Below are 24,674 nucleotides of genomic sequence, written 5' to 3'. Positions count from 1 at the left end.
TATTAGGACTAAATTTTAGAGGATATAACTTCCTCTTTAGGTATTTACACAATAAAATTAGCATGCTCATCAGATACCCTGCTCATCAACAGAACAGTCTTTGAAAGAGCCCTGTAATACTGGACAATCCTTTGTTTTCCATATGAAAATTTTCCTCTGTTTTAAATAATATACTAATACTAACCTTGTGCACAGTTTACTGGAAGAGTGGACCGCTCCATTCAGTGTAAATAAATGGTCCACTGGAATAAAGACTGCCCCATGTTTAAAAGCATTTTCAAATTCTGTTTATACAAATTGATATATGGAAGCTAGAGCATGTTCTGGTGAGGAAGTGAATTGTGTTTTGGTCAGAAAATGCATCCTGTAGATAGATAGATAGATAGATAGATAGATAGATAGATAGAGTATGCATATGTATGTTTTCTTAGCTCTCTGTTCCAAGCCACACTCCCTAGATGCGTGAGTACTGCAATACTCTATGAGTTAGCACTCAACTAGTGCCACAGAAGAATGTGCCGGAGATATTTAATCCAGAGACAGAGGAAAAAAAAATCTCTGTCATGACCTGCTGACCAGACATTTCTTGGCAATTGCTAATCAACTGTTAGGCTCTTATTGACTCTCCAGCCATTATTTTCCAGGAAAGATCTGAGCAAGATGTCAGTGCAGCTTAAGTAGGTATCGGTTTATTTGTTCTTTCGTGCAGTATGCTGCAGTGAACAGTCTGCTCTTCTCTGAAGGTCAAAGACTTTAACGTAATTTGACTTGTTTATTTACTCTAGAATTTGACTGTCAAGCCCGGAATGTAAGAATAATTCCTGGTGGCAACATTTCTGAGAATAGTTTTTAGTGCTTTCTATGAGCATTAATTTTTAAAACATCAATATTTGGTGAATTGTGAACTACTTCTTTATTGATGGTCTAGAGAGAAGTGACCTGGATCTTAATTCAAATTAAGAGTCTCTCTGCTCAGGTAAGTACTGTAGTCTATGCTTACCCTTGAACAGAAAATAAGATCTGCATTCCTTTCCTGAAAAAGTCTGTTTCCTCAGTTGGAGACCCAGGGTAAAAATAATTCCTTCCTTGAAAAAGATGAGGGAAAAAAGGGGGAAATGCTAAGAAAAAATCAGCTAGCAGATGTTTCCTGTCCTGCAAACTGATTGTGTAGAGAGGAGGCAGTGGTAATACATGCTTCTAGCTTCAAGTGACTGCATCTGAAATTCTGCATTTTTGAAGGAATTTCATTTGAAAGACAGTGTTATCTTTGATCAAAACTTGTTAATTATTCAGCTTTGTCCACCCATGCTGCATTAACAAAGCACTGCTGAGTGGGAAAACCAGAAAGCTCATTAGCTCCTTTCTGGGAATAGAAGTGTCTGGCCTACAGGATGGGGGAACATCTCTCCCTTTCTCTCTTGCTGTAATATTGGAAGTATCTGAAATTTGTTCAAGCCTCTATGGGAAGCCAACACAGACTTCTCCTGTATCTTTGTCTCCAGCATGGAACCGCAACAGACGAACAAATGGGCAGCACCACAGCTCCTGTGTGATTGCTTTAGGCAGCCCAGGAGTCTCCTGGTCCCTGGACTCAGGAGAAGACGGAGCTGCAGCATGTGTCCTGCCTCTTTTGAGGCATCCCATTTGATAGCAAAAAGCTCGGTTTTCTTACCTGCTCAAAAGGGCTAGAGTGGTGAAGGAGTTAAAGACATTTGACCTCACTGGGATTCCCTTGCTGTGCCATTTGGTCTCCTCTTCCCTCTACACACTGAACACGTTCCCAGGCAGTGTGCTCAACTAAAGATAATTAATCTTTGCCAGTGCGGTTACTTTGGGCTCTCACTCTGCAAAGATAAACTTTATTCTCGTAATGTCTACACTGCCACTTAGGTTGAATGTAGAGGTTATTTGCTGCCAGCCAGAGCTGCATGAATTAGTTTTTTCTTTTCCTTTGTGCAGTACATGCCAAAAACTCTGTACCGTTTGATGCTGGCTTAGTGTCTGCACTGAAGATCTGAATGTTCCTAGGAACTCACTTATGAACGACCCGCTTCTTGTGTGAGGCCACAGGAAGGGTACAAAGGGGCTGGAGTCAGAGAATTTGGGGGCTGCAGCTGGTGGAGGTTCTGGACACAGAAGTTTAGAGGCTCTGGAGAGCAGTGACCCCATGGAGCAAATATCACTGTGCTGCACTGTAGGAGGGACTTTGGACTTTTCAGTGAGGCTGGACTGAGCAGGACTGGTCCAGTGCAAAGACAGAATATGCCAGAATTGATTTTTCCTTCAACAGAGTGTGCTTCTGTCATGCACTATTTTGTCTGTTTAGCCTCAAGGACTAAGTTGCCTGTCAGGCGCATGAGCTTTTAACTGTCATGGATTTCAGCAAGAAGCTAGAGGTTTACATCACTTGTTGAGTGTGAGCTTTATACCCTGAGACTTGGATCATATGTTTAAAAATAAAATATCCTTTTATTTGGGTGCAAAAGTTCCCTCTTCCCTGTGTTGCATCAGAGAAGCTGTTGTGCTCTACTTTTTTCTTTCTGGGACCGTCTGTGACAGCCACCAGCCATCCTTCTATTTACAGTCATTACTGCAAGGAAATTGGAAACTGCAGCTACTGGGACATGATTATCTTCTCTTTCATGTCAGCTTTGTCTTTCACTGTGACAAAGCAAAAGAAATATTTGTACAGCTAATAAAACATTTATCTAGAGACAAACAGAAGTGCCATGTCCCGACTGAATGAGCTGCTGATGTAGAGCTAATGTAGGAGGGATTTACTAGCAGTGGTGATACAGGAGGGGTGACAAAAGAGGACTCTCCCCCCTCCACTGCCCACAGCCATGACCACAGCCCATCTGTAAGTAGTGGGGAAGCCTCCAGAGGAATAGCACCAAGATTTAGATAGATAAGAATGCTGTCTGCCTCTAGGAAAGGACAGTCTTGTGAAATATTTAGTCAAACGCTATAGCACTTGCAAGGCTCTTGACTGAACAGCAGTCTGGTTAGATTTCTTTCTTCAGTTCCATGATCAAAGTGAAGAAATAATGCCTAATAACTCAGGACCGTGCAATCCTTGTTTTATGAAAATAACAATGCACAGTTACATTTTTTTCACTGAGGAATATGAAGAATTAAATGAAAGAAATATAATCTGTCAGTGCAGTTAACAGTTTTGAACAGTGTGTGCTATATCCCTGTCTGTCCCACAAGAATTAGTGTTTCATTATACCTTTTTAGCTTGTCGAGTTCACAAAAGCCACAACGTAGAAAATATGTGAAAAACAAGGAGTCAAACCCACCGTGTGCTAAAATTTTCTTTAATTTTGAGCTTCTTGTTTTAATCTTAAAAAAATATTTTTGATGGCACACAACCTCAGAATTGGCACCTTTGCATTTACAAACTACAGAGAATCCCTGTCAAGTTGTTTCCCTAATTTCCACGTTTAAATCATGCGGAAAATCTTACTCTCTGTTCCTGTTTTCTATGAAAGGCTTAACAGCACATTGTTGCAACAAGATTGCGTGTTAGGAGGATTCCATTCACAAAATAGATTTACAGCACATTAAATATTGATTTAGTAATTTCATCATCAATTAAAACTATAATGAAAATGACTATATAAATACATAATGCAGCTTTTGTGATGTGCTACCCTTTCTTGTTTTTGTTAATTTACACTCCAGTTTACAAGAGCATCTTTAGTACGATTAGTGAGATTTTATTGTACAATTATCTTGTAACAAGCTCTTAGATATATTTCAACTGATTGAGGCCAATGAAATGAGTTAATTTTCAGCATCTGGTTTGGTGAGAGATTTATCAAGCTCTTCTGCGGGGTTAGATTTCTTCTGGCTTGGGATAGCAGGTAGAACACGGCTTGGTTTCAGAGGGTCTCCTGATAGACCAGGCAAGAAAGAATATAGCAAATGGCTCTGAGAATGTCCCTTTTTCTGTGATCTGGAGGTTGGGGCAGGTGGGAGAATAACTGCACCATTCCTTAGGGAATTTAAAGGCAGGGACTTAAACTTCTTAGCACCCTGAGATGGTAGCTGAACTAGAAGAAAAAGAGAAAAAGAGTGCACAGGAGGTGAAAAGCATGACATTTTTACAAATTAGTTTGCTACTTTCTTTGAACTGTTATTTGTCTTATGTTTTCTGTATTCAAACCCATATTTGAAAAATGTGACCAAAATATGAGTAAAAAATTGCTAAAGCCTGGCATAGCTAATCTTCACCTGAAGAAAACAACTCCAGTGTTAAGTGATTTACTTTGTGTTTGGTGACTATTAAGACTCGATAAGTTCAGAGTTTTACTTTTGATTGATAAGCAGAGAATCTATACCACTATCTAAACTGAATGAGACTTTGTCTGTTTGGAGAGATTTCCACAAGACATTTTTTCATCAAAAACCACGGGCTGACTGAAATAGAAATGTTCCATGGTAGATAAATTACTTTTAACAAAACCTTTGTGGGACAATGCTCTATTACACAGGGTAAACTCTGATCAAAATCTTAGGAAGATGAAACAGAAGAAAGTGAGACGTTGTGTCTGGGCTGCTCTAGGCATGGTTAGTCATTAAGGTCAGTCATTAGGGCCACACATGCTCTGCAAGTCACAGGCCACAAGAGCAGCCCAGTACCCTGTAGCACAATAAAAACCACACTGAAACACAAGAGCCACAGCTCATGTATCTCAGCAGTTTTGTAAGAAACTGTGGATTTAGATCATCCTTAATCTCCACCTCACACTCAGCAGTGTAACAGTGTGTTTGTGCTTTTAGAGTTAATGTAGTTCTATATCTTCTCTAAATTGAAATACTCAAGCTCCATCATTCAAGCAACTCACTAACTGATTTCCTATTTTTTTTTTAAGTAGAATTCAAAACCTTAATTGTAGACCTAGTTTTTTTCTGCCCTGGAATTTATTGTGAATTGCATTAGCTGCTTTTTACTTAATTCTCCATTTTATTCATAAGCTCTTTCTATAGGAACAGTTTCAGTTTTTCAGTTTAATCATATGAAGAGTTCCCTACTCCAGTTAACACCATCTCTGTTTTGGCTACAGAATCTTCCTTGCCATTTTTCACATCACTTGTCCTTGGTTGCATTCTCATTCCATCTGTAATTTCCCTACATTTGCATCTGCTGTGATGGATAAATGAGAGGCTATTAACGTTTTCCTCTGAGATGTTATAGTTTGAGCTTCATCTTACTAGTCATGGCAGCCTCCAGGAGGCTATTTGGCTTCCCTGTTTTGCTGGCTTCGGCCTTTGAAACTAACCACAAACAATTCCTCAGGGTCAGGTATTAAAAACTGTTCTCTGAGCCAAGCAGTTTTCCTCAGCTTGGTGTCATGACTATGTCCTAGTTCTTTACATGCAGTAAAGAATCCTGCTATAAAGCATTCTGCCCCAAAGGTGACGACCTCAGCCTGTCATTATTTCACTTCCTGGTCAACTCTAATGAAAAGCTGAGTATTTGTGTTTGCATTTTTACTGGAAGCCCTTTTCTTCCCTTTTCATAATTTCTGACAGAAATTTTCCTCATGTAGGTTGAGAGAAATTCTACAGAAATGAGGAATGGAGAAGAGTATTCTTTCTTAACCCTACAAAAATCTTGTGTAATTCCAGAGAAATATCTGAAGTTAATCTAGATTTGCAACATTTTAATAGAGGGTGACCGCTGAGCTGAATAACCACTGCAGTCAAAGCACCTGTGATGAACTGGACCTTACAAGTAAATTTTGATCTCAAAAAAAATCATCAAACCAAACTAAACGTTCAGCACATTAGAGGAACTCGTAGGTAGAAAAGTGGATGAAGTTTCCTGAGGACTGTAGAACAAAAAAAAACAAAAACAAAAAAAAAAAAAAAAAAAAACAAAAACAAAAAAAAAGAGAGGATTTCAGTAATTTCAGTAATTTCAGGACAGTTAACCTAAGCTAAAAAAAAATCCTAATTACCTAAAATCCCGCCAACAGTTGGTGTTTCTTAAAAGAGAAATCTGCTTTCTCACTTCTCATCAAGCAGCATCAAAAAGAATAATAGGGACACTGACTCAGTGGATTCAGGAGAAATGAGGAAATTATGTTTTTTAGTAAAGAAGGACTATTAACTTTGTCACAAATTTTCATAAAAAATAAGGTAGATCTGTTATTATAACGTGGACACACACCTGATGAAAAAAGGCACTCAAGGTGTAATTTCCTGGAGAATAAGTTTACAATGCAAAATGACCTTGATAAATTGGAGAAACAGTAAGAAGTTCAGATAACAATACTCAGCAAAGGCAAATGCCAACAACTGCACTTAGGGAAAACAAAGAAAGAAATGCCAAACCACCAAATGTCCAAATGTGAGATGGCTAGGGGAGTAACAGTGCTGCAAATAACTGGGGACACAGGCTGTACCCAAATCAGAAATATATTGAAGAAGTTCAAGCAGAAACCCTGCAGCTTCCGTGTCTTGGCAAAGCAGAAACACCCCAGTCTTGTCATGCAAGCCCTTCTGTGTCTGTACATTTACGCAGTATATAATTAATAAGTCAGAAATTTGCCCTGTTGGAGACAAATATTACCTCCCTATTGTCTACAGTGGGTACTGGTAGACCTGTGCATCTATGCATTTTTGTACTATACGCATTGTGCAAAAGAGAGTGAAGTTCTCCTTGCCATATTCCTCTGTACCATATGCCATATACTCATTTTGTCATTCATTATTTATTTGTCAGGAGCAGTAATTCTTTAAGACTTACGAGGTATCTATTCAGGGCAAAGTAGAATCTTTATAAAGAGGATTTAGAAAATGGTTAGATTTTTTTTCTTTTCATGCTAAATTCAGTACAATTCAAGTTGTGATGGCCTGAGCAGGCAGTGTTTACTAGAGCTGCCTGGCCTTTGGCAATATTGTGTAACTCACAGGTCATATTCAAGGTTCATTCATGTTCAGGAAATTGCTTAACTCTCCTTTCCATGAAAAAAACAAAAAAAACCCCAAAACAACAACAACAACAACAACAAAAACCAACAACAAACTTTGCTTTAGTCCATACTGAATTTGTGTGAATCAAGCAGGACTAAATACAATAAATGAGCACATTTGTTTTCTGGAATGTGATATAATACTCATTGCAACGTATATTGAAATTTTGGCGTGTAAAACCACAAGCATATTGAGAGGCTCAACTGTTTCCCTTCTGGAGCACAGGCATATGTTCATGCATTGAAAGTTTACACCTGTAGAAACTATCTCCAGAACACTTTACATACATACTAGATAAGTACTTAATGATGGGTTTAAGTAGGGCAAAAGCAGTGTCGCTTAACTTCACCCCCAGGACCAAGTAACCATCACAAACCTCTGCTCATTCAAAGAAGTGAAAACCAGCATCCAAACATGAATGCTTTCCACCTAGTCCTACATACTGTTCTTGGTTTAGAATGTTCGATAAGGATTTCTGGACTGGTACATGTATGGCTTCAAAATAGTACGTATCTTCAAAATAATACATATGATGACTCATATTAGTATATCTATTGAAACACATGAGCCTGGACCTAGCACTGGGGTCTGTGAAAGAGAGAACCCTTAAGGCTGGTTGCCCTACATCCAGGAGGTATATACTGCAAAAGCATTAGAACTACTTTGATTCAGAGGGTGGAGACAGCTACCGAAGATTAGTGATACTATAAGAGCTACTAATTCAGGGAGCCTTTCCACTCAGTACTGTGTCATGGTTGAGATGGACAAATGACAGTAGTGACTCTTGAGTGGCTGCTCTTACAAGCTGCAGAGACATAAATGAGGGTCTCAGGGTGGCATTGCCCAGGGAGTATGTGCTATCCAGCAGAATCGGCGGCTCTTAGACTCCCTTCCTTTTGCAAGCTGGATGATGCTGGCCTTCTGCACAGAGAAGGTTGCTTTGTGAATTCCTTTGCTGTTAACTTGGGAAAGGAGAAACTTCAAGTCATGATGAATAACAGCAAAAATGACCACTGATCCCCAGAAGACATTGTTAAATGGCCTGCAGAAATAGATCTCTCTTTTGTTGTTCAACATATAATAACCTTACTATGGCTTCAGACCTTCTAAGCCACATGAAGAAGTGAGAACAGCAGAGAGATCTTTATAAGTCCCATATTTATTAGGAAAATTATTCTGGCATTGTGTGAGAGATGTGTGGTAGTTGTAAGCTTGTTTTCCAGGGGTCCTTGGGAGATTTGCATGAGGAGATAGAAAGAGTGTCCTGGGGGTGGAGCAGCAGCATGCAAAATAACAGATGCCAGGCTGTGCTGAGGCTACTCAAGCAAACGTGTGAGGGACCTGTTTGGCACTGGGGACATCTGGAGGGTGGGAGTTTATAAGCTGTGGTTTAAAGTCACACAAGTACTCTTTTCCTAGGCTACTGTTTCATTCCTCTGTCCTCTTTCTAACTTGTATTTTTAAATGTTTCTGCCTAGAGATAAAAGCATCTCTTCCTTCTTTTTTTTTTTTTTTTCTTTGGCCTTCCTTTTTTGGGAGACGTTTCTTCTTTCTGTTAATTTTTGAGTAGTTTCAGTTCTCTTTCTAATTTATGCCTTTTTTATTGTTCTAGCTCCCTGGTTGCCTCCCCCACCCTCCGGCTTCGTTTCATGTTCTTAATACGCATCTTGTGTAATGAAAATATTAGACGAACACAAAAGTTTACACTCAAGCTTCATTGCTGGAGCCATTTGCCTGGTTAAAGGCTCCTTTGCCTGGATAAAGGCTGTGTCCAGAACAGTGATGTTTTTAGAGATGGATGGAGGATGATTGAAACCTTCTCTCTGAAACAGTTATTTGGAAAGCTCCAGAATCAAATGTGTCATTTGTGTTAACAGAGAAGAAATGTGACCTATTCTGCAAATAACTTTGCTTTTCTGTTATTGGCTTGAACTGATGTTCAGGCAGTAATGGCCCTGGATAAATGTGCTGCATTACTTAATTAAACCATGATTATTAACTGTGATAATTGCATCTTATTTGTAAAACACAGCTTTTGGCATGAGACTAGAACTAAAATCCTGGCTGTTTGTATGACTTCCTGCAAGAACACCGGTGATTATGAAATATTTATTTTTTTAAAGGATTTCGCTTACAACTATATTTTAACTACAAGACACAGAGAACATTAGTAGAAAGCTTAAAAACAGAAGACTTGGAGATGGGGGTTTGCAAGCAGATAGGTTATTTTCTTTCCTCTGAACAGACAGAGAATTCCACCTCTAGTATTCCACATATCTCTACTTTTCTGCTTCCTCCCTTATTTGCTGTGCAGCAGCAGTGCAGGATTCTGTATTTTCCCTAGGCAATCTGCTGTTCCCTATAAAGTCATCTCTGCTGTTTTGTTTTTAGTAATATTGTTGTTGCTGCTGAATTGCTTCTGAAACTCAGATTAGAAGAGACAATGAATCTTAAGTTCAGCTCTGAAATGTGAATACTTCAGGACTTGGCTGATCTACAGGATGACAAATAATAAACTGCAGATCCAAAATACATTAGGGGATTTGCGCTTAGTGGAGCACAAGAATGTGCGGGCAGGACACTGCTGGGAGTAGGGCTGGTGTTTCTATGTGAAGAACAGCCCAGTTGCTGGCTGGGTCCAGCCTGGGACACTCACAAAGTCTTGATGCTCTGCTGGGGCTGTGGGCGTGGGATGAGGCTTTCTGTGCTCTTCGGGAGCTGGCTTCTTACTGCCTGGGGAATGAGGAGCTGCCTGACAGTGCAGAGGAAAAAAAGGCTGCTGCTCTCTCAGTCCCCTTTATTTCAGTTCCTGTGTTATAGAAGCTACCCAAACCAATTGCTGTAAGAGAAATGAATTATTCCTATCCTCATGTGAAAGCTAGTCTATCCACTGTCCTTAAAACAGAGAAAAAGGTAGAACATCTTTTTACCTATGTAATATTCAGAAAATGACAAAGTTTTTGGAAACCTGATGATCTTCTAAATGTCTCCCCTCTAATTTTTTTCTAGCAAAAGGACACAAACACCAGTGTTGTGATATTTTTCATGCTGTCTGTAGAAGAGTTATTCCTTAGCCTGGCTTTCATCTCACATGAAATGACTGCCATGCAGTCATTTACGGTCTTGTCATCTATCTCGTTATGTCTTGTAAGTCACCATGTTACATCATGTCCTGCCCCCTATGAAAAACCACCAGAGTCATACAGGCATATGTAATCCATAGTGAAACTGAGTATTAAAAATCCCATGTCTGTGAGAATTCCAGCCACTTCTACTCCAGAAAACAAATGTAGAACAAAATTCTCCTCTATATTGATGTACATTATTTCAACTAGGCCAAATCTATGAAACTCATTGGAGAAAAAGGTTGTGATCAGGAGCACAATTTCTAACTGGAAGCGAGCCTGTCACTAGTGGAGTACCCCAGGAATTGGTACTGGGGCTAATACTGTTTAATGTCTTCATTAGTGACTTGGACAATGGGGCAGAATGAACCTTTTGCAAGGTTGCAAATGACATGAAAGTGGGAGGAGTGGCTGATACAGCAGGTGGGTATGCTGCCATGCAGAGAGACCTTGGCAGGCTGTAAAAACGGACAGTCAAGATTCTTAAAAAGGGAATTGTAAAGTACTGAACCTGGAGAGAAATAACTCCCTCCACCAATGCATGCTGCAGATCAAACTGCTGGAAAGGAGCTTGTTAGAAGAGGACCTGGGGGCCCTGATAGACACCAAGCTGAACATGAGCCAACAATGTGCCCTTGTGGCAAAGACAGCCAACAGCATGCGGGCTGCATTAGGAAAAGCAATGCTAGCAGATTGTGGGAGGTGATACTTCCCCTCTACTCAGCACTGGTGAGACACATCTGGAGCACTGTGTCCAGTTCTGGGGCCTCACATACAAGAGAGAACTGGATATACTGGAGTAAGTCCAGCAAAGGGCAAGGAAGATGACCAAGGGATTGCAGTGTCCAGAATCAAAGAGAAGGCTGAAAGAACTGGGACTGTTCAGCCTTGGGAACAGAAGGCAGCTCAGGGGATTGTGTCAATATGTATAAACACCCAATTTCGGGGAAGTTATAAAGTGGGAACCAGACTCTTCTCAGTGCTGTCCTATGAAGGGAAAACAGTTAATGGGCACAAACAAGTAAGAAGAAACTTACTTATTTGTCAAACACCAGAACAGGTTGCCCAGCGAAGTTGTGTAGTTCCCATCCTTAGATGTATTCAAAACCTAACTGCATGTGATCCTAAGGAATCTGCTCTAGGTCACCACTCTGTGGGCAGAGGGATTGGACTGGACAATCTCCAAAGGTGCCTTCCAACCTCAGCTGTTTTACAATACTGTGAAAAAGGAACATGAAACCGCTCAAGCTCTCAGCTGCCAGTGGCAGAGTCACACAGTATGATACTGAACTGAGACTTGCCTGTACTTACTTTTGTGAGCACAGTGGTTGGGTATGGGAGCTAGGCTGTTCCGTACTGGAGTAAGATTTTTTATTTTGGGTTGGTCTACAGACATCTGTTGAAAATTTCTACCTGTGAAAGAAAAAAATAACCTGTTACTATATGAAAATAATTGTAAATAATATGGTGCACTGTAGATGTCTGGCTTCTAGAAAAAAAAGAAAACTTATGTAGTAATTCTCAGAAATGCATAACAACAAGAAACTAGTAACTGAAAAAAGCTGTTCCTTTGTTCTCTTTCCATTCATTAATAAGAGTGACTGATTTAATATAATCTTCCTATGTACCCTTATCAGTTACAGTATAGTAGCTGGTCTCAAAACAGGCACAGTCTGGTATCTGGGTCTATGTAAGAATATTTGGACATGAAATTTGTAGAAATGTTCAACTAGTTGGATTTGATTTCAGAACTGAAGTTTTGGCTTGCCAACTTTTTAAATAGGGTCTCAGCCTTTCTAAGTAGTAGAACAGAAATGGAGTTCAACTGCTGGCTGGAAAATGAGACTGGTGGAACTATATCAGTAGTAAAGATGAGCTTCGAGAGAGTTTTGCTGCAGATGAAATCATGGCAGAAGTGATATAAACTAAAGTTGCTTCTTATTAAAGTATGTTTATGGCAATTTCATTTTTACCAAGAACAGATACTGGAAAACAAAAGGTTAATTGGCTAACTGTGGCATTTCACTGGGTAAGATTAAAGTTAACTTTCGTCTAGTCCTATTAAAAAAAGACTATGTTATAGGATGTGATGCATTTCACTACATAAATGACACATCAAATATTATTTTAAAAAAATAGAAACTCCAGCACTTAATCAGCATTTTCCCCAGATCTTTTCCCTGAGTTGATCTTATTCTGTGATGTTTGAGTCCCTCAAATATTTATTTTTTGTTATCTCCCGATCTGAGATAAGCCTTTGAAGGAGTCTGGAGTTGTCTCATCAAACAGCTGCTTGTTCAGCATGGCATTGCAACATAGCCCATCGCAGAGCAAGTATGTGCTATGCCGGCATGCAGAGATGAGGGAAGACACAGGATAGATGAAGTAGGACATCTTAAGCAATAGGAAGAAACGGAATTGCCTTTGTGGTTTTGTGGTTGGTACTTGAAGACACCTATATATTGCTGGGCTGTGCAAGATAAACCTATAGGAAAACAGTTGTGGAACAGTTTCCTAGAGACAAACTGCTGTAGTTCTCAAGACTGCTGTAACTATGTTAGTGACTAAATGGAGCTAAAGTGGTGTTCATCAGACAAATACCCATGTTATAGTGCAGGCTTCAGCTCTGCATGGAGCACGATTCTGGTCCCCAAACCACAGCAGTTGATTGGCATTGGATCAATCTACTGGATCCTGTGGGTAAAGTTGATGCATGTTGTGCTAAAATATGAAGAATCACTTATGCATGAGCTGTGCCTAATAGAAACAGACTTTGGTTTCCTTTTGCTATGTTTTTCTCTTTATTCAGTCTTTAACATATTCTCCAGGATGGTAAAAAAGTGGCTGTAAAAGTTGGTAAATTTCTTTTATACACATCACATCCACTGTGCACAAAATAATAAATATATACGTTCAAAAACAGCAGAGAATCAAGCCTGCTGCTCTCATTAGTTCCATTTGAGTTATATTGGTTTCAGTGATGCTTATGCTGAGAACTAGTGGCTTATTATGTATGTACCATCATGGTTTGATGATGGAAGGTTGTTTTTTCTGTTGGGGTATGTTTATTTCATAAATGTGAATATCTGGCAGCAAAACAATGGTGCAAAGCATAAACATGTCTGCAAGGCTGATATGAATGCTTGGAAAATAATCCTTGTCTAAAAGTAGTTCTGACTTCAAGTGGAAGTATTCGTCTGCTCTTTCTTTCCATCTGCTACACGTAACATCAGAGAAAAAGTTTTTATTTCTTTAAGACATCAACTTTGTCATCCCCGAGAGCATATTTGTGATGGCCTTTATTTTTGAATGAAATGGAAAGGATGTAATTTCATTATTCTGAAATGCACGAGTGCTCTGCATTCCATTTAGTGACATTTTCTACAGGTTGTTCTTTGACTTTCCTTTGCATTTAGGCAGCTGAATCACATTGTGGTACATTTTGTGGAAAAGCTGTAAATGTTATGATGAATAACCCACTGTAAATCAGTCCTTCAGTTTGAGAAAGGAACAGGGCACTGATCAGTTTTGCCCTATTCTTTCCTGGCCAGTAAGTGCTTCCTGTTGGACTATACTGTACTGCTTATGCCAACATAAGCTTAACGATAGCTTATTTTTTACATTACTCATTCAAGCAAATAGAAAGTACTGGACTGCTGTAGTAAAACCTGTAATAAAGTGTCACCTTAGACCTGGAAGGTTAATAATCTAAAAGATGAGTGGCTGATAGAAGGGGGCTCCAGCTGGTTAGAGGGTGTGAAGAGCTGCCTTACATTTGAGACAGGCTTCCTTTTACTCCATCTCTTGAAATTTCTCTACTTACACCATTTTCCCTGTGGAAAGGAGACAATAATAAATTTTGCAAAAGAGATGATTACAAAGCTCATAAATACAAAATGCTTCAGATTGTAGATGCCAGCTCAGCACTGTGGCTGGCAAACCCTCATGCAATATTGACAGCAGTTTTTGGTGCAGTCTATCTTTGCTCTCCCCAGTGGAGGGCAAGACAAAGTAGCTATTCTGAGAGAAACCAGTGGCATGACAGTAAGGTAAGTCTCATAGTTACCCACAGCAACTGCTCCCCTTTGTTTAAGTGCTAAAACTCAGCTAGTAAATTGACTCATCTTTCATTTTCAGGAGCACAGAAAACAGGAGAAAAAAAACTCAAAAAATCCCCATCTATGTGCCAGCTGCCATCATAGCATGAAGCACAAAAATGAGCTCCGACTTTAAAGTCCAGGTCATGCAAGACAACCAATACTGTGTTTCAGGTGAAAAACCATTTTCAAATTGAGTTTTCCTACGTTACTGATACCCACAACTCTGCCCTGGATATTCAGAGATTAGGAAATTACATGTAACCCCCACAGTCATGACTTGAGAAAGAGAGTGTTAACACTTCAGTGTCCTTGAAAGACCAGATGTTGTTTTTTTCCCTTCAGCTGGGCCTCCTACAGGAAAAAAACAAAAAAAACAAAAACAAACCCACCAAGAAACAATGAGGAAATATCTTTCCTAAGAGAGAGCTGTGAGGAAATATCTTTCCTGAGAGAGAGCTGCCTGCACAGCACTGCTGGCTGGGCTGGAGCCAGGCTGACTTCGCTTCTGACCCCTGTGAGTCCTGCAGGCGCAGTACACTGCAGACCTGGAAGCCCTGGAGCTCATACGGTAAATGCAGCTCTAATTCACAGCAAGTCAGGTGGCTTTAATTACAGGGGGGAGACAGATTTAAGCCACACACATAGGCGTGAAGAGGGATAAGCAGATCTTTTTATTGTGAAGATATGCTACACAGTATCTGGGTTGTGCAATGTGTGCCTGTCAGACACTCTCTGGCTCCTTAAAAGCTTTTAATTCACATGCTCCAGTGGAAGTCCTTTTTGCGAGCTACAGGAATCTTTTAATTGTTGGAAGGTTTTGTTAAAGGGGGCTGGTGCAGAAAGAACTGGGCTTAATTTTTCTATAAGGCAGATAATAAACTGTCAGAGACAAAATTACTTACTCTTCCTTTGGACATACAAAGACAGCTCCCATTGTAACGATTAGAAGATTTCCCATAACTGATACAATTTTGCCCTTCTTCATGCATGTAGGTTGCTGGTTGTATATTGAGTCCCTGTGCACATCATGGAGCACCGAGTGCATGCACAGGGTCTGTCCTGATTCATTTGCTTGGCTGCAGATTTTTGTCATAGGATATTAATAGAAAATCACCTGTCCAGAGCAAACAATTGTTTAACTATATAGTATTCTACAGCCTTAAGAAAAACCTATAATTGCATTTTAAATTGCAGCCTCACTGTACCCTGTGATATTTAGGTTGTAAAGAAGCGCTGCAGGTTTTCTTGTTTTCCACATGTGAGAAAGTGTCATGCTGGAGCAATCTTTGCTAGTCATGTGGAGTTTGGGGTTTGTATGGTTGAGTGAATAGTTGAACAGGGCACAGTAAAAAAGTAGTGACACCTATAGACCAGGTCCATCAAGCTTTCAGTAACGTGACCTGATGTTCAGGAAATGGAACTTTTTGAGTAGCACCCTGAAAAACTATTTCCAGCCTTTAGTTTGAACAAAGCAGAATGACCTGTCATTCAGAAATTGTTGTCCCTACTCTCATTATTAGAGATGTGAACAGATATTTGCTGTTTTACAGATCCCTTTGCTTAGGAGTCAGTACAATTTGCATTGCCATGCAAGCTCAGATAGTGACCTGACCTAACAGGGGTTTCTTCTCTGGCAAGGTTTCTGTTCACTCCTCTTTCCACTGGAGGAGAATGGCTCACATCTGTTGGGGTGTGCATTGATCAACTTACCGTGTAAGTTGATGTATTGGTAAGTCTGGAGACTGCTTTTGCGTGTTTAATTTTCAGTTGGATATTATGGTTGTTGGAGGGCATGCTAGATGTGTTTAATTTTGGCATGGGACTAATCCCAAAGGAGATGAAGTTGGAGACACTGATATGTTGAAGTAAACTCCAGCATGCAAGCCAGCCAGTCAGATTCATTTAAACATGGATGTGACCCAAACAAAGTATGAGATCCCAAATCCTGCCAAATTCTGGTTTTGAGTTTACTTCAGAATTCTGGTGCTCTACTTCATTACTGTTGCATTACAGTTTCCAAACCACAACATAAAAGCATTTACTCTGTCTCTGTAAATTTAGCAACCTGAATTCAGCTTTGGAGAAACCATGAGAACAGCAGACTCAATCAAAGAGCTGGCACTCAGTCAGAGGACTGGGAAGGGGTGACACTACAGTCTGGAGTCAGAATAGGTATGTAAGCAGAAAGAGGCATGGTGTAGAGCCATCAGCATGGCACGTGTGGACTTACCTCTTTGGATTCAGGAGCAGCTCTCAGCATTTAAAGATTTGAGTGCAGTACTGGTCCCTTGCACATCTAGTCCCAGGACTAAATGTAGACACAAGGCAGCAGGCATGGCAGTGGGTGTTAACGTGCAATTCACAAAGAACATACATAAATCTGGAGGCACTTGCCTTTCACAGGTACCTTAAATGCTTCCTAACTACTTGCATTTTTGCTTACTCATCAGATCTACTTAAATGTCTTATTTCTCACATGTAAGCTCCTTACTTCAGCTGTTAGCTTATGTCCTGTCCATCTGTGATTGCACTACGTACGGGGAGAAGAAACTGAAAAAGATATTAAAGAAATAGAAATGTCATGGGTCTGACTTACCAATCTTTTCTGACTCAGATTGCCACAGCAGTAGAGATTATAGGATATCAGATGTAGAGAAGAAAGAAGTTACCTGATGGAGAACTGGAAAGTGAAGGAAGGTGGGGAGGGCACAAAAGCACATGATGAGATCTATCAGAGTTTAAACCATTTATCAGTTTGTCTGAAGGAGTCCTAGTACAGACTTTATAGGAGAGTAGTTGGTTAGAGTCTCTGTTCCAGGGATCATCCAGGAAAGCCTGGCAGCTTCTTCTGTGGTCCAGCAAGTTGTGTTCACTCCTACTCTTCTGAGACTTGTGTGCAAAATGGTGGGTGCCGGTGCTGGAGGAGAAGCTTGACGTTGTGCTCTGGGAAGTAGTTAAGAAAGAATTGCCCACAGTGATTGGGGGGAGGCTCTGGGTTCTGACAGGCAGAAGTCCCTGACACTCTGGTTGCTTTTTTTCTGATATGAGGTACTTTGTGTCTGTGCTCCTTCTTTTAAAGTCAGCGGTGGTCAAACACTTCTCTGGAATGTCTTTGCAGTTTGTGTCCATAATGCAATCAAAAGTGGTAATGATGTCATCTACTTCTGAGGTCTCTTCTCTAGGATATCGGTCTCTGATTCTCTCCTTCTGGCTGGTTTTCTGATCATCTTTCTTCTTTTTGCAAGAGAAGATGTGGTTCAGCATACCGAATCGTCCTTCTTTCTTTTGGAGCCTGTCGTTCTCAGAGGGAAACTGATGAACTGGCTCAGACCTACTGGAAGTACAAATCAAAATGTGATGTCATTATTGCCAAACAATGAAAAAAATTCTGCCTGTGTTAGCCCATGCAATGGGTTATATGTTGTTCAGATACATTTGCAGGGGTTGTTCAAGGAAGCAGAAAGTTAGGAGTTCAAATTTGTAACTAACAAAGACTGAAAACGATACTGTGTTACTTTGCCCTTTCTTGTGGAGTTCATTGCCTTGCACTCGTCTTACTGTAGGCTCAGTGCAGCTATTGGGAAACAAAAAAAGAAACAAACTTTTCTGGCTTCAGTATCCACCAGCTGCAGAATCATGATTCTTAATGGTGAGGCAAAATCCAATAATAACAAGAAGAACATGATGGGATCTTTAAAACGAAGTGGTCTTTTTATTATGTCATATTTGGAAAGTGATATTTCCAACAGTACAGTAATTTCTAATGCTCTAACAAAGGCACTAGTTCACCATTCCTTTCCCTTTTTCTTTCCCTTCTTTGCCCTTCTCCTTCTCCTTGTCTTGCCTGTACTAAAGAGACCTGGCACAGTTTCAAAAAACCTATCAAGACAATTACATACAGTGGTGATGCTGTGATGTTTTTAGATGAGATTTTGACTAATCAACATTTCAGACCTACTCTGACAGGCAAAGCACAGGAGGAGGAGGAGGAAGAGGAGGAGAGGTAATGTTACCCATGTCTCACAATCTGTAGTGCAGGAAATAATACTGACTGCTGACTGGGAAGGAGGGGGAAGCACAATGAAATGTAATGATAAATGGCTTTGTAAATGTATGCTCATTTGCTAAAGTTGAAAAACTGAAATGACAGCTGCTGAAACATGAGAAATACAAAGAGGGAGGAAGAACCATAAACAATGGTGAAAGAATGTTTAACAGAAAAAAATCTCAAAATAAGAAGAGACAGTCAAGGTAAAGAACTAAAGAAAGCTAGAAAACACTCCCAGATCCTTACTCTGAGGATGAAAACTTGAAATTTATTGTATTATCTATCTGGCAAAGCTGCTCTTGTGTTCAGTCTATCCCTCTGTCTGATCACATGAATACACAGCTTGCACACAGATACTTCAAAAAAGCAGACGGCATGTATCTGAGGGCTGAAATTATTTTGTAAGATAAATTTTCTGTGCAAAGGTGACTAAGCCACAGCTATACTCACATCTTCTTAGTTGAGAACCCTCTGCTTATTGGCAGACTGGCACTGTAACCACAGTGGTGAGTCTTCAGTAGATGACTAATTCTAATGTTGCTATTTTGGTGGAAAACTTGAACTGAGTATTGCATACGAACTGAAGATACATGACCCAGGGCTCGAACCCTTCAGTGGCATACAAAAGCAATAAATTCATTTTCTAGTTAGTGGCAATATGTGAGCAAGACATAAACTTTTGCTTTACCTGCTCTCCTGAGACAGCAGCTTGATGCACGCCGTGTGCCCACAGTACATTGCGTATGTCAGAGGAGTGTTTTCATTGATGTCTCGAGGGCTGCTGTCTATCCCCAGCTCTAGCAGTGTCTGCACACAGTCAGCTTTCCCTGCTGCTGCAGCCCAGTGCAAAGGTGTCCTAAAAAAAATGGAGTGTGTCACAAAAATAGATTAATAAATTTACTATTGGAATTGAATGACATAATGAGATGTGTTCCTGTGCTGCTTGTCCAGATTCATAACATCCATTTTAAAGAACTCTTCATCAACTCATCCCACACTGATCTAATTGCCAGTCATGGTAATAAGACCATAAACTGGCATCTGTCTATGTGCATCTATTTAGCTCTAGAGAAAGCAGACATGGGCCTGCAGAATGCCTATGCATGCTACATAATAGTATCTCTTTCACTGCTGGAATTGCAGGGTGGGAGGAGTGCCTGAAGTTTTCAGAGCAGAATTTGAAAAAAATCTCTGTAGCATTCACTGCACAGTAACAAGCTCTTCTCATCTTTACACCAAACACTATAAGCAATGGTTGGGTCAGGGCTCCCTGGGAAGGTAACAGAAGAAGCCTCTCCTGTTTGAATGAGAAGGACCAGACACATTGACGAGGCTGTCATTGCCCCTTTGCCAGTTTCTGTGTTCTTTGATGGGCACAGGCTGGGGCAGACATAATAGTCTTGAATCTGTGTAGGAGAATCAAACTGGTTTTCTACTTGGCAAAAGATTTGCACCTGGTCTTTGGAAACTTTATTCCAGTTCCAAATTGTAATATTTTGCTCTTGTAAAAGCTCTGAAAGCACAAAAAACACCATAATAAAGCAGCAAGAATGAAAAATAAAATTGACTTTTCTCTGCCCATTTATTTGCAGTCCCGGTAATTTCAGATGGGTGCAGTCAGAAACACAATAGAATGGAAATCTACTGTTTGTGTATGTGAACAGCTTATCTTTTCCCCTCTTCAGTTATAATACCATCTATGGAAATATCTGAGAATGTGTAATAGGAGGCCATGTCTTACTGAGCTCTTAAGTGTAGTTAAACTCCCCGCTTTGCCCTTCTTTCCATAGAAACACAGACTTCTCAGTTACATTTTCCTGATGTTTAGAAACTTCTCAGAACCCTATTGGTTTTATTTCTGTTCCATTTTACTGCATTTTTCCAAGAAGAATGCTATTATTTTAAGTACCTGAAGGCCTAAGCCAAGAAAATCTTGGCTTTTGCTCCACTGAGCAGAATAATCAAGGCAAACAGTCATTTGGTTCTGTTTGCATTAAATAGATTTATGAGCAAAGTTCCAAGGGTGGTAGGTGTGGGGTGAAAAAGAGGAAAGAAGATGTCCTCTGCACTTAGGATGTAGGGATTTCATCCTCGGAAGAATCAAATGCATGTCAGGATGGAAAGCAAAGGTGCCCTGGTCCTACAGGAATACTGTGTTAGCATCTGCAATGCAACAAGGGAACATTGCCATTTCTTAAATAGAAATAGCAGCAGGATCCCAACGTCAAGTTGTAGGATCCTGTTCTATTGTTTTGAAAAGATTTTTCACTTTTGATTGAAAGAAGTTAAGTCAAGTGGTGACAAAGTCATTTCACACATAATCTTATCATTTCCTACCAGAAACACAAAGTTGAATAACATTCATACTAGTCAGTTATTATACTAGATACAATACAAGTGAGCTAGGCTCCTTTGCAGTGTTTCTGAGCAAGCATGGTTTTCTGTAAGTGCAGTTCATTAACTAGGTCATGGCCTGTGCAACAGGAAGCATGATTATAGAATAAACAGAGCTAGTCTCAGGTTAATAGAAAGGAAGCAGCAATTTCAGTTTCAGAGTTTCCATGGTTACCTGTCATCCACATCAAGGGCCTGTAGGTTGCACTCTGGGATTTTAGCCAGCTCACTGATAATATCACTGTAGCCTGCAGCAGCAGCAATGTGCATACATGTTTTGCCGTTCTCATCATCGTAATTTATTATTGATGGTCCTTGGTAGTGGTCCAGAATGATGGAACACAGAACCCTGTTGCCACTCTGGCAAGGAAGTTCAGAGAAGAAAAGCATTTTACAACGGAGCTCACACCAAACTGCATTTTCTCTGCCAGAGAAGGCTACATACAAAAATGGTATTCTGTTTTGTGTTTACCAGACTTCACAGGTATGAAAGCCAAAAGCTTCCAATCTCCTGCTGGGAACTGGGTTTACTTTATGAATTTCCTAGAACACTTTGAACACTGGAAAAAATAATAAATAATGTACCACTGCAAGTATCTCCAAAAGTTACAGAATGTAAATTACTCAACAGCTTTCTCAGAAATAACTTGGGGTTTTTGCTTTTTTTGCTAAGCCAGAGTCCAGAAAGATATGAGCCTATATTTTCACATCAAAACGTAGGGTTGGAAAGGACCTCAAAAGACCAACCCACTTCCATAAGCCTGTTCAAGTACACTTAGAAAAGCCATGTAAAATATTTGGTGAAGTGGTTCTTGAAAACTTTCTTAGCTAGTTTGCTCCAGTGCTTCAGTGTCTTAATAGAAAGTTGACATAGGTCTCTAACCTGCCAATGAAACTGAACATTTTTTATGCTAACTTGGTCAAAATAGAGAAAAATAATTAATAATTTTTTGTAACAACACAGAAGCATGAGGCTGGACAGGTCTTTCTAGGTCATTAAATTGAATCCCTGCAATCACTTGCAGCTATGTTATATCATGGCTTTTATAAATTACTGTGTCTGTTAAAAGCAATTAATTTTTTTGCCCCCATTACTCCCAAAGGAAGGCAGTTCAAGAACTTGTTTGCTTTAACGATTAGTATCTCTGATTTCTATTCATACTCATGGCTGATTTATGTCCCTTTGTGTTTGTGCCAGCATTATTATTTAGGTTAAATACTTTTTTCCTCTAACTGGTATTTATTGTTCAGATGTTTCTCTAGACAATCATCACATCCCTTTTGAGCTGCTCTCTTGCTGCTTTAATCAATCAAGGTCTTTTAAGTCTTCCTTGTAAAATGTGCTTTCTGTTTCTCTCATCAACCTACTAACCCTTATCCTTTTGTTTTAATCGTGCATCCTTGGAGAGGGGTGGTTAAAATTGTACCTAGTCACACACAAACATTTTTACTAGGTCTTTGTACATTGACACCAGCTCTTCCTATTTGTGTTAGAAATACCTCGTTTGTTATGTCACAGAGTAGTATTTGCCTCATTCACAGCTGTGTCCCATTAGAAGCTCCTAGTAATTTTTGAATAACCATTTACACCTCAGTAGTTCTCTTCCATAGTTGCTTCCAGACATACAGTTTCTAGTTCCTGGGAGGGTCTTCTGTTATTAGCAGCCAAATGCATGACTTAAATATTTTACCCTATTCGTTTTTGTCCCATTTGTATTAGTCTAGACTTGAAGATGATCCATCTTCTCCTGCATGATACCCACATTTTTTTCTGCTAATGTGTTCCAGTTTTTTCTTATTGGCAGATTTCATCAGAAAGCCCCTGTATTTTGTGCCAGGTTATCAGGAAAATATTAAGCAGGATTGATTTCTAGTCTTATCCATGATAATAATTTCCTTCCAGCCTCTATTCAACATTTGATTATTACTCTTCATTTCTTGATTTCGAGATACTTCTTCTGCTTCTCCATACTTTTGCCTTTTATTTTGTAAGATGTTTATGTACTCTAAATATATCTGTTAAGAATAGGTAGTCATCCATTATATCTCAAGCCTTTTCTACACATTTTTCTTCTCCAGGCTTGGGATACAGATTCCTACTACATTTTGTACCATTAACAGGATATGTTCCAGGTCACTGGAATCTGCTGATCCCAGAGCTTCTCACTCCAGCTGAGAATTCCCTTAATTTATCAAAATGTGTCACTCTGAAATAAGGAATTTCATATTATATGTGCTTTATTTACTCACCCATTTAATTTTAAATCTACTCGTAATCATGCATCCAAGCTTATTTTCTTTGAGCAGGAATTTTATAACTTTCTCATCAACCACATTAAAATTATTATTGTTTTATACTTGTCTGAATATCCAATGAAAAAAGAGTATTGATATTCATGTTCAGGAATAATGAGGTCCTGTCATTTTTGTTCTCCATTCCCTATGCCAAATGTCCATGTCCTCCACACTAGCATAATTCTCAGGTACCTTTTCTGGTCACTAGCATCAGAGAAATCCCTAGTCACATTCAGGGCTAACTGGATCTAGAAGTCTGTTGCATATTTGTACAGTAAACATCTATCTATCTATCTATCTATCTATCTATCTATCTATCTATCTATCTATCTATCTATCTATCTATCTATCATCATCCTTCTCCAAGTCAGTTTCGATTAAAAAAAATTAACATGTAGTATCTTAGTATTTCTATATTCCTGTTCTAGTGGCACTACTATTCCTCTGATTTTATACTGTCCTGCTAAGTCCAAATTTCACATCCTGCACCTACAGTTTCAGTTCCTCAATATTCTTGCACAACTCTTGACATTTGCATAAGAAATTTACCACTGTTCTTACTGGAATTTTATGCATTTACAGACTGTTCTGTCTCCCACCAATCTTCCATTTTCTAGACTAAACAAACCATTTCAACCTCTGTTCATAGGTTAAGTTTGTCAAACCACTTATCATACTTGGTGCTTGCTTTTGGCATCTTTCCAGTTTGTCTATAGCGTTCTTCAACCATGGCACCTCAAATGACATAATTATACAGCTGAGGCTTCTCTCCTGACATTGAAAATGACATCAGTACTTCCCGGAGGCCGCATGTATCATGCTTCTGTTGATATGTCTCAGAATGATGTTTGCTCATTTTGTATCAACACCATAATTTAAACTCCTATTCACTCTGTAATCCACTAGTGTACTACTCTAGTACTCTTCATTTTCTGCAAACAGCTTTAATTTTTCACAGTTCCGTACACAGTGCTATTTTATTAATTTCAGGTCAACTCTACAATTTATCAAAATCACTTTGAATTTAATCCCGGCCCACAAAGTTCTTGGTGTCCCTCTAATTTGGTTGTAGCCATGAGTTATATATGCATTCTGCATTTCATCATCTCATTATGGAACAAATAAAAATGTTCTTATGGTAAATCCCTTCTGATAAAACTCTCTGTGAGATGGTCACCTCCAAACGTTATTTGAACTGTCCTGAATGTGGCTGATACAAAATCTTGATGTGTGATGTAAGTTCCTGAGCTGATTTTGGTTGCATTACTCCTTATTCTTCTGCACTGGGACATCCTGTCTTTGGACTGAATTTTAGGCTATAAGCTTGCGCTTATAGAAATTATGCTATTGGCATCACTCAGTGGAATTAACATTGTCTGTACTGCTCAGACCAGAAAGGGAGAAGGAATTGGACTTTTTATGATCACTCTGTTCACCACCTGCTTAAACAAGCTCTCTGTGCCATGTGATGGACTTTATCTTGTTGGCACTTTTCCAGCACTTCTGTATTTTACTACATGTCATTAAACTGATTAACTGACATTCAAGCATACTATATCTGATAGCTTCTTATCTGAGGAAGCAATAATTGCTTTGAAGATGGCTATAAAATTTCTCTCCTTTTTTAACAATTCAAACGAATTGTTAACTACTTTTTCTAAATAATCAAGGGAAATTTCCTAATATTTTGAACCTTCTGCTGTAAGAAATCTCTGACCAACTGCT

At 39.4% G+C, this 24,674-nt stretch overlaps 1 protein-coding gene across 1 annotated transcript in view; it reads right to left on the bottom strand.

Moving 5' to 3' along the window:
• Positions 1 to 3,789: 3,789 nt before the first annotated feature.
• The window catches only part of ANKRD55 (ankyrin repeat domain 55), a gene marked incomplete at both ends in the record, with an annotated part of 55,573 nt that continues 34,688 nt past the window's right edge, over positions 3,790 to 24,674 (bottom strand). The window contains 5 exons of the mRNA XM_082074551.1: positions 3,790 to 4,058; positions 11,424 to 11,525; positions 16,882 to 17,546; positions 18,949 to 19,116; positions 20,830 to 21,014. Coding sequence (XP_081930677.1) covers positions 3,790 to 4,058; positions 11,424 to 11,525; positions 16,882 to 17,546; positions 18,949 to 19,116; positions 20,830 to 21,014 — 1,389 coding nt within the window. The remainder of the gene's footprint in view (positions 4,059 to 11,423; positions 11,526 to 16,881; positions 17,547 to 18,948; positions 19,117 to 20,829; positions 21,015 to 24,674) is intronic.

Source organism: Streptopelia decaocto (assembly GCF_964273445.1).
Source record: "Streptopelia decaocto genome assembly, chromosome: Z".
Classification (NCBI taxonomy): Eukaryota; Metazoa; Chordata; class Aves; order Columbiformes; family Columbidae; genus Streptopelia; species Streptopelia decaocto.
Note: the sequence above shows the minus strand (reverse complement) of the source record. Positions and strands in the feature narration are given on the sequence as shown.